The sequence below is a fragment of the Merops nubicus genome, unplaced genomic scaffold (genome assembly GCF_000691845.1).
Source record: "Merops nubicus isolate BGI_N331 unplaced genomic scaffold, ASM69184v1 scaffold2967, whole genome shotgun sequence".
NCBI lineage: Eukaryota > Metazoa > Chordata > Aves > Coraciiformes > Meropidae > Merops > Merops nubicus.
The window spans coordinates 22,539-32,626 of record NW_008619393.1 but is presented as its reverse complement, the minus strand read 5'-3'; the positions used below and the strand labels follow the sequence as shown (position 1 = coordinate 32,626).

At 38.0% G+C, this 10,088-nt stretch overlaps 1 protein-coding gene across 1 annotated transcript in view; it reads left to right on the top strand.

Moving 5' to 3' along the window:
- Positions 1 to 10,088, top strand: part of LOC103776254 (STE20/SPS1-related proline-alanine-rich protein kinase-like) — a 41,507-nt gene that overhangs the window by 15,540 nt on the left and 15,879 nt on the right. The window contains exons 4-5 of the mRNA XM_008943753.1: positions 5,885 to 5,937; positions 7,789 to 7,857. Coding sequence (XP_008942001.1) covers positions 5,885 to 5,937; positions 7,789 to 7,857 — 122 coding nt within the window. The remainder of the gene's footprint in view (positions 1 to 5,884; positions 5,938 to 7,788; positions 7,858 to 10,088) is intronic.

Below are 10,088 nucleotides of genomic sequence, written 5' to 3'. Positions count from 1 at the left end.
GAGATTGACATAAACATGCGGTGAATCCTCAGGAGGCTAATGCTTCTTTACAGTAAATACTCTTTTCTGTTGTGTTTATGTGTTCCCACAGGAGCTTTAAAGTTCTGAGTCAGAAAATTACTGTAATAAACAAATTTCCTATTATTACTGCTTTGGTTCTGCTGTGTGCAAAGTACCAGGACTTCAGCAAAAAAAAGTGGGGGAGGGGGAATGTTAGGAAGAAGTGAACTTGAATGAATTTTTAATGGTGTTGGAGAGGGGTCTTACTTTCCCTGCCATAGCTAAATGCATAAATTCCCACAGCTGAAGCATAAGAAAATTACAAGGCAAGGAAAGGAAAAGGGCAGAAAATTTAGAAGCCAGGCCAGACCTCGAATTTAGGACCAATGGATACATTCTCTTTCAAAGATTCTATTCCGGCATCTTTGCAATACTGAAAGTAAAGTGCCACTTTGCTTTTCACTTGTTTGTATATCTTATCTGTGTTCTGTAAATACAGTTGGAAAAAAAGGTTTTAATTCATCAAAATGGAGATTAGAAACAGGTACTACATATCTTCGATACAGTTATTTAATAGACAGTACTTAAAAAGGGGTACTGCATCACCCAATCAGGATTTTTCTTTCATCAAGCTCCAGAGCTTGCCACAAAATAAATTCTACCTTAAAAAAAAGTCAGTAAATTATTACCCACTGAAAAAGTAAACTCACAGTCATTTTCATGTAGTGGTGCTGTCTCCATCTCTTTCATTAATACTGTGACAAGTTTTCTGCACGTGTAATATAGGGCATTGACTGAAAAATACACTTGTGGAATAAACAAACACTCTAAAAACTAGGTTACAGCAGAAACCACATTTAACTTGTGCATTATGCCTTGAGCATGTGAAAGTGAAATGGGTGACAAGTTATTGTGAGAAGGAAGATGACCTTTTGAATTTGAATAACGTTTGGCATGCCAAATAACATTTATCTCTCCGGCATTTAAATAGCAAGAAAAAAAAGGCATGCAAAATTTCTTTTAAAAAAAAATGCCAAACCCTTGTGTTCTGCAGTTTTCCTTCAATTACATTTTTTGCATTGCACATGCAAAAAGATCGTCTCCAAGAAGTAGCATGAAAATTGGATGAATACATAGCATGTACAACCTACCTGATTAGTCCACTCTATTTTGATGTGTACTCCTGCTTTCTCTGCAGTTTAAGTGAGCAAGTCATGTAAATGAGTCTGAGGGTTTAATTACACCAGCAGCTGCAGAGAGGTGGTGCAAATACCACACTGCTTGCCTTTGCTTCTTAAGCTATGCTGTCTTGTTTTTTCATTGCAACTTAGTTTGCCTCCATGGCAAACTAGTTTCAATGCAGTTCAAGTTTTGGAGAGGAGGAGCATCTGTGAGACCGAAATTTCGTACAAGTGTGATAAGTATGATGTTCATTTTCTGTGTCTGTTTTTTGTTAAAGCACAGTGGCATAGACTTGCCCAATGTCACCCATCCCTAATGGCGGGGAAAATTTTGTTCTGGTGGGAATAAGGCTTGTAGGAGTATGGAGAGGGGAAGGGCTGGTTGGTGTGAAGAGTGCCATGTGAAACTTCATAATGAAGTTTCTACAGTTTTAGTTGAAGACTAATTTAGTTCTGGTTCCAGAAAAGAGTACATATTCTGCTGTTGACAAAAGTAGCTATGGACAAATGTCTCAATTTTAAAGGCGTGTACATTTGATGTAGTTTGGTTTTATCTTTTTTTTTTTTTTTTTTTTAACATGCAGATTAGTTCTGTTGCTGAGTTATAACTGGTCATGATCTGAAAAGTGGAGGGAAGGAAAAAGGTGCTCTTCTGGCTTTCTTCAGAGAATGTGTACTTGCTTATAATTTAGTTAATTGGACCATGGCCCACCTCAATGCTGGTCAGGCCATGAAAGTGCAGGGAGTGTCACTTTTCCAGGCAAAAAAATGGTGCAGGCACTCTGGCCTTTCGACTACCTCCCTACATAGGCAAACCAAGGACCCTAGCCTGGGCAGAGCTTGTATTTTGTTGACCATACCGTAAAGAATAGCACTGGGTTTGGTTTTTAAATGTTTTCACTTACTTCTCCTTGACTGGTAATGTCCTCCATGTTCAACTAGAGCTCAGAATAAAGAGGATGAAAAAAGGAAGATGCATATATAGAGATACACCTTCCCTCTTCTATCTAGATGTATCTTCTATACAGATAGAACATATATATATATGGATATAGGTATATATCTTCTTTCATATATATGCACATACATATAACTTTAATCATGCAGAAATATGGAAATGTACATGTAAGAGAAGGTAGAATGTGCGCCAGGCCAAATCACTATGTTGGAGTCTGTTTAAAATAGGTTCAGTGGTGAGGAAATGGCATAATAAGAGAGGCATAATAATAAGCTCATTGCTCTAGGAGAGCTCTATCTTTTGCTGCTTCCACCTGTAGTCCATAGAAATAGTAGAGAATAGTCCTGTGTCTTGTCAGTGCTGGATAACCACACACAAAAATGATATACTAATGAAAAGAATGGTTAGCAACCAAGATGGGTAGTGTTGGTGTAAAGCAATGTGCTTTTACATATGCAAGTGGAGATGAATGGGGATAACAAGAAGTAAGATTCTTGGATTGCTTTTCCATTGGAGGGATGAGAAATAATGATTCAACAGTTGAATTAAAAAGGAGCATGTGATTAAGAAAATAAATAATGTTTCATGTAAGGGAATGTATTTGTGAAATGCCAACAGAAGTAAGTGACTTGATTGAAAGCATGGATGTCTATTGTGCCTGTAGTGTAGTCTAGACAGTGCTTGCTCTCTACATGATGTAGTGATGGAGCGGGTGGCAATGAAGAATTGCCTGTGATTTACAGTTTCTAACTCCATCTAAAACAGGAGAATGGAAAAAAAAATCAGGGAATCTTGTTTCTGCTGTAATCAATCAAAAGCCATAAATCATTTGGTTTCTGTGTGGTATATATCTGCACTGTTTCACAGGTCAGCTTTGTTGTTTGCCATTGCATTACCACCTACATTCTTGCATGCTCAGCTGCCTGTATCCTTGCAAACAAAGCACATGTGATGATCAAATATCTAAAGTCTGAAAAGCTGGAAAGTGATGCAGAGGCAAAACCTGTGTATTCTTGCATGTGTACACACACCCTTCTTTTAGCTTACCTTATTTGAGATTTTTTTTTATTTTATTTTGGGAAAGAAGAATATGGAGTTACTTAGCTGTGGTAAGATACATCTCATCCAGGAATACAGGCTCTCCCTAAGGGCTATATGGAAGATGCTGAAGCTTGTGAGAAATAGGAGCTGATGTTTCAGATAACTCTGCATAAGAAGTAGTGGATAAATTTGTGGAAACAAAAAATAGTAGTAGTAAAAAAGAATGAAAATCTGCTTGGTACACAGTCAAGTTATCCTAGCATGATTTAGAGCTTGAGTTTAATTCCAAGATATTTAATTTTCTTGAATCTCACTTACATGATAGATAAAAATTAAAAGACAAATTAAATAAATGATCACATTTAATGTCTCCAGTTTACAGTTGCATCGTTACATAAACATGATTTCCTATTTTAATTCAGCAATATAGTGTTTGACTATGTGGAAAAAAAAGGTAGGCAATTCAGTATAGCTGCTAAGAAGAAGCAAAACTTTCTGGTTTACCTCTGCTAAGGTGTATGATAAAGTTTTTATTCACTTGATTTGCTTCTTCAAAAGTGTGCAGGAAGTGAGTATCTAAGTCTGAGCTGCATCCCAGATTCAGTCAAAGCATATCTTATTTAAGAGGAATGCTAAATTTCTGTGCAACTTCCCCTTTTTGGAAAGCAGCAGTTTTAAAAATTTGTTAGATACAATAAATTTCAGCAAAGGGAAGTAGGTTGTAAAAAGGGAACTCAGAAGTGAGTTGTATGTTGATTTTATTTATAAATCAAAAGCCATCTTTTTTTTTCTAGGAGATGGGAATAAAGGAAAGGGCTGAGATTCATAGTAATTCTTTGTGGAATAAAAATAGACAGTGCAATATTCCATAGAATAGCAGCAGATTTCTACAACAGAAGTAAATGAGCCTTGTAAATCTGTACCTGGCTAGCTGCATTATCTGCAGCTTTATAGTAGTTATTTTAAACTCCTGTAGTTCTTTATTTAGAGTAGAATTTTGAGAATCTGAAAATCCTCCACCCTTGAAACATTCAGTATATTCAGTAAATGAGTACTTTTCATTTTAAGCACTGCATGTGGCATACTTATTTTTCAGGGTTTGCTATCTTGCTTTTGTCTCTGTTGCCAATAATTTTGGGTTTTGTTTTCCTGCATTTGCTGTTTTTCAACTCTAATGTTTTTATAAGTATTTAGCAAGTGATAATAGCTGTTAAGTCACAGCTGACTCTGCCTGCCTGTTGGATTTCCCACAGCAAGACTGCATGGGCTGGTATGCTGAAATAACAGTTTGCAGATAGTTTCCTTGCTGAGGAGAATAATGAACTGCAAAACACATTCTGTTGATGTTAGCTTTTCAAGTGGATTGAGCTATTCGTTGGAAAAAGAGTGTGCTACAGGAATTAAGTTCATCCCTATGCTCAGTTGGCTTGTCATTTCCAAGAATGAGATGGACGTCTATTTTGCAAAGAGGCTAATGTTTTATTGATGGTACAAATTATTTGTTGCAGTGCGCCTCCTGGAGACAGAGGTTTCTGTTGCCTCTTTGTCCCCAAACATGGGCACACATCCAGAATTTTCCATCTTTCCCAGGTCGTGGTTGGCTTAGCCACCACAAGACCGATCCCCTAACACCCACTGGACCCCTGACCTGTAGGTATTGCATCTCTGTATCCTTACAGGACAATGCTTTTTGTAAACCCACCTACCAGCCTGTTAAAAACCCCTGGCCCCAAGGCCACATGCTCTTTCACTTCCCCCCCTGGGGTGGGTGCTGTTTCAGTGCCTGCCTCAGGTGTTTTTGTTTGTTATTTTCATGTTATTAAAACCTTTTATTTTGGAAGAAAGCGATCGTTGCCCACCCCTCCTTTAACCACCACTGTCCTCTTTGCTGCAGACCACCCTGGGCGGTACTACTGGGGTCCCACTGGGGGTGTTTTCTTCCTGGGCAAAACTAGCGGGTTTAAAAACCTCCAAAATATATTTTTGAAAAGTAATAATTATTGACAAACGGAAGCAGGAAACCTGCAAGGAATAGAGGTTTAGAGCACAGTATGAGATTGTAAAGGGATTCTTTAATGTAGATGTTAAGTCCCTTCTGACTGTCATGCACTGGTCATGCATGGTCTGACTGTCATGGACTGGTTAAAGCACTCTTCGTGGCAAGGTAGAAAATTTTTGGCTTTCACACTCTGCTGCTTATTTGATGTGTAGATGGAACTGCTGAGACAACGGTGATCGCTAAAAGAAGCTACTTATTTCAAAACAACTTTATAAACACTGCATCAAACACTGCTTTTCTGCATATAAGGTTGGTTAGATATTTTGTCTCTTAAACAAGCATCTGTGTATACATGTGATCTCAGGATTTTGTTACTCTTGGTGAGGAAGGAGTAATACATGTGATTCAGGCACTACTAGAGTCAGTAGGGCAGAGTATCTTTTGAAGATGAAAAGCAAAATATTTATCAGAAGACCTTATCTTACCCTTCAGGTTATCAAAGGTATCTTTCAGCTTGAGCCTATCTTTCTGTTAGTTTTTCCCATGAAAATGTGGTGGAGTCTTCCAGTGTGGGCACTTTGGGAGAGCAGATGAGGAAATTGACACTAAAAAATGCGATTGTCAGTGCCATAGGTATTCCTTGTGGAACTGAATAGTTGTTCTGTTCTTCATTACATTTTAATGTATACCCTGAATGTTTTTCAGGAACTCCAGGAAAGAACTTAATGACATACGGTTTGAGTTTACTCCAGGCAGAGGTAAGGCTTCTTCGATTGAATTATTTTCTTACTGTTCAAAAAGGTGTTTCAGAAATTGTTTACTGTGTGTGGTTAATACAAACTACCACTCTGGAATGTTTCCTACTGTGCAGAGCTTTATATTGAACTTGACTTGAACAAGACTAGCAGGTAAATGATAAATAAATAAATTCAAGTGGCAAGGTTGCATAGTACCTAGTATGTATTTGAAGACTTGATTGACAGTATATTTTATCAATTTCATGTTTTATTGAAATGATCTATGCAGTATATAAGATCTTGCATAGCAGTAGTTACAGCTTTGGAATTTTCATTTTCACATTTGGAAAACATTGCAGGAAACAGACTATAGTAGCCATAAAAATATATGTGGCAATGGTGATAATACTTGAGTTTTTTTCCCCTTTCCAATAAAAGAAGTTCTGTTAACAAGTATGAAGTGCATGCCATTTTTCTAATGCTGTCTTCAACTGAAAGTTGAGTTGCATCTCTAGCTTTGGTATCATCACCACAAAGAAATTCTGGCACTGAAACTTTAAACTCTCCTGCATGCTTGTAAAACTGTGTTGGCTTTCCAGTGCTAAGAGTTTTAAGAACTTGTAAAGTTTTGTTTCGTGAACACCCAATATTACTGGGATAAAATGGATAGGAGGCTGATACATTGAGTAAGACAGTATCAACCTTGTTAAATAGCAATCATTTGAACTGTGAACAGATTTCATATTCCTCAGAAATCAGTATTCTCTATAGTTAGAATAGCCTTCAAAGGCCTTCCACCTAAAAATAAATCCGAATTGGAAGAAGTGTCTCTTTTCCTGTAAATCACAGTATTTTTCATGTGCAGTAGTTCTGTGCATGGATCTACTCTGTTGTCTACCCGCATTTGTCATTGATTTTGGCAACTAGTGATAACTAAAGACAGCTCTTACTTAATTGGGCACAGAGCATCCTGGTTTAGTCACTTCTCAGAAAAATATTACTTAAATACTCTCTAAGCAGTTGCACAAACCATTTCAGAATTCTTACTTCATCAAAAAAATAGAGGATATGACATACCAGGACTGTTCCTAGCAGTCAGTCCCTGAAGCATCCACAAGGCAGCTATGGTTTTCATCATCAGAGCTCTGCAGAAATATCAGCTATATTGTTTTTCACCTGCTTGTGTTTCTTGAGGAAACGATGCAACTTTGTGTAACTGCCTCAAAGTACGCACTCCATTCATTTATTTGGTGTTGGGGCCATATTACCTCTAAGCCTTCTGAAGGCTTTAATCCAGAAGCAAGTACTAGTCACAGGGACTCAGGAATTAACCCACTTGGGTAGAGGAATTGATGGAAAAGCAATCCAAAGCTCTGAATTTCCTGTATCACGGTGGTCAGAAGCTATTTTAAGCCCAAAGCTCGAAATAATGACTATTCTTGTAACTTCTTTGTCCCACTAGTAACAAACAAGAAAGCCTGTATGGCATGCGTCTGTCTAGATATGCAGAACAATGGAGGGGATAAAGAAAACGGAGAAAATCACATCAAACCATAGTTTGTTTTCTTGGTTGTGAAGTTACCAAATTTGTAAACTATGTAGGAGTATGTAGTTAGGTAATAGAGGAGAAATGTTAGTGGCCAGAGAAGGTCTGTAGGGGGTTTGCAATCAATCAAATCATCATCTCATGTGATTTGCTGTGCAGAAGCTGATAAGATAATTATCTTTTTTCCTCCTAATTAAATATAATTTTAAATTCAAGCCTGCCTCCGTGGGTGTTTTGGTAGTAAACTGTATTTTGGTTAAATTGCATCTGATACTTTTTGTTGTTTTTGTGGGCTCTCACACTTATTCCTTTCACCTTTTGGACAGACACAGCAGATGGAGTTTCTCAGGAGCTGTTCTCTGCAGGCCTGGTTGATGGCCATGATGTAGTTATAGGTAAATTACATTTTTGTTTGCAGTTATGCACTTGTGACAAGCTTGTGTTAAATGTATGTGAAATATGTTTTCTCTGATGCTGCTTTTCACAAAATCTTTTTTTGTCCTAATTTTGCTTTCATATATCCATAGTTCAATCAACAAGCCAATTTTGACAGTGGTCCAAGGATTGCCTTTGGAATTTAGAACTCTTTAGTGTTTTGAGAGGGATGATATAGGAAGAGCAGAATAGTATAGAATAGCTTGGTTAACCTGTTTCACCAGAAGAACTGATTCCATTAGCTTCCAGATGGAAAGCATCTGATAAATTACCTTTCATTTTTCAGCTGAAGCACGCAGAAATTCAGCATCTATAACATGATTGAAAACGAAGTTCTGAGATAGTCTCATAAAAGTTGTTCCTGTAGTTTCTTTTAATGGATGTTGGAACTTGTAGAGGCTGGGAGAAAAAAGAAAGGTTAAAATACCCATGCTTATGTTGAGCTCAACAATTTGTTGGCATAACAGCCGATTTTCTGAAAGGATACTTGAATAGGAGTCAGTAAATGCTGTTTTGGAAAGTATGGCCATGGCATACGTGAGCTGAAGCTGTTAGTGGGGACCAGCTGATGTGTAAGTTCTATAGAGCTTGCTGCTAAGCATCAACTTGCTTCACCTTTTGAGTCTTGTTGGATTTGCTTCACTTTACAGAGGCTTCCCAGGAAGATTTCCATTCTGATAAGTAGTAAGTTCAGCTGCTGTTCTGCAGAGAAGCAAAAATCCCATCTTGCGTATTCAGTCCTGGCTATGATCGACTGGGTTCTTTTCTTATTGACAATAGCATTGTTTCACAGGAGGTCCCTAGATCAAGGGAATCAGTGCAGAGAATTTTGTTTAAAGGCAGACTAGAGTTTGCATTTGCAAAGTCTTGGAGCTTGTGTGTAGGCATTGGTATCTATCTAGCTGATGCAGTATTTTTATGCAGTACTGAAATAACTATGTTAAATCATACAAAAGATCTGGAATATTTTCAAAATACATTTTCAGATGAAGTATGTCTCTGTGTGTATATGTGTGGTGGGTTAACCTGGCTGAGCAAGTGATGCCCACCAAGCCACTCTATCACCCTCCCCCTTTCTTCTCCTTCCTCCACAGAGCAAAAGGGGAAAGGAAAATAAGATAGAGACAAAAGCTTCGTATGTAAAAACAAGGGCAGTTTAATTAGAGAGCAAAAGCCAAGCAATGCCACATGTGGAAGCAAAGAGAAAAAAACAAAGACTTATTATCTAGTTCCCATCCCCAGGTGATGTCTGGCCTTGCCTGGGAAGCAGGACTCCAAAACACGTAGCGGTTGCTCCAGAGGACTGAGGAGTAGCTCCTCCTCCTCCTCCTCCCTTGTACTGGCTTTGTCGTTGAGCTGACATCATATGGTATGGAATATCCTTTTGGTCAGTTCAGGTGAGCTGTTGTGGTTACATTGCCCCCCAAGCTCCTGCCCCCCCATCCCCTTGTGGGGGGAATGTTAGAAAGAGCCTTGGTGCTGTGTGAGCACTGCTCAGTGGTAGTCACAACATGGGTGTTACCAACGCCCTTCTAACTCCCAACACAAAAGCTCTGCACCAGGAGGGATGCTATGGGAAAATCAGCTCAGCCAGACTTGATACAATATGCAATATATGTATATTAGCTAGTAAACATTCATCTAGTAATACTTTATTATGTTTTTGATACCATAAAGGACACTCAAATCACATCAACAGTCAGCTCCATTGAAAATCAAATAGTAGCAATCCTACTTCACTGGTATATTCAGTGTGCGTATAATTTCAGCAGAACCTCAGGCTATAGTTAATCTTCTAGAGGCCTTGCTTAAATTTCAGTGCTTGAAGGTGTATTTACTGTTACTAAATTGCAGTGTGTATATGTGCATATATATATATGCATATATGTATAAAATATGCTTCCCTTCCTGAATATTGCTTAAATAAAAGCCTTGATATCCATGCTATCAAGAAATGTGCAGTTGCCCTTCTCTATATGAATGTACCTTTGTTTTAGGTATTTTTGTCAAAAGTATCTGTGAATATCTTGGTCAAAAGTATCTGTGAATACCTTGAGCATCATGGAAGATGTACTTTCACTTTTAAATACACCAGACACTAACTACTGGTAAATGGATATCTGCTTTTAGTGTTAGAGCCAGACTCAGGTAACCACTTTGTAAATGGGGAAACACATTTTACTTAGGCAGA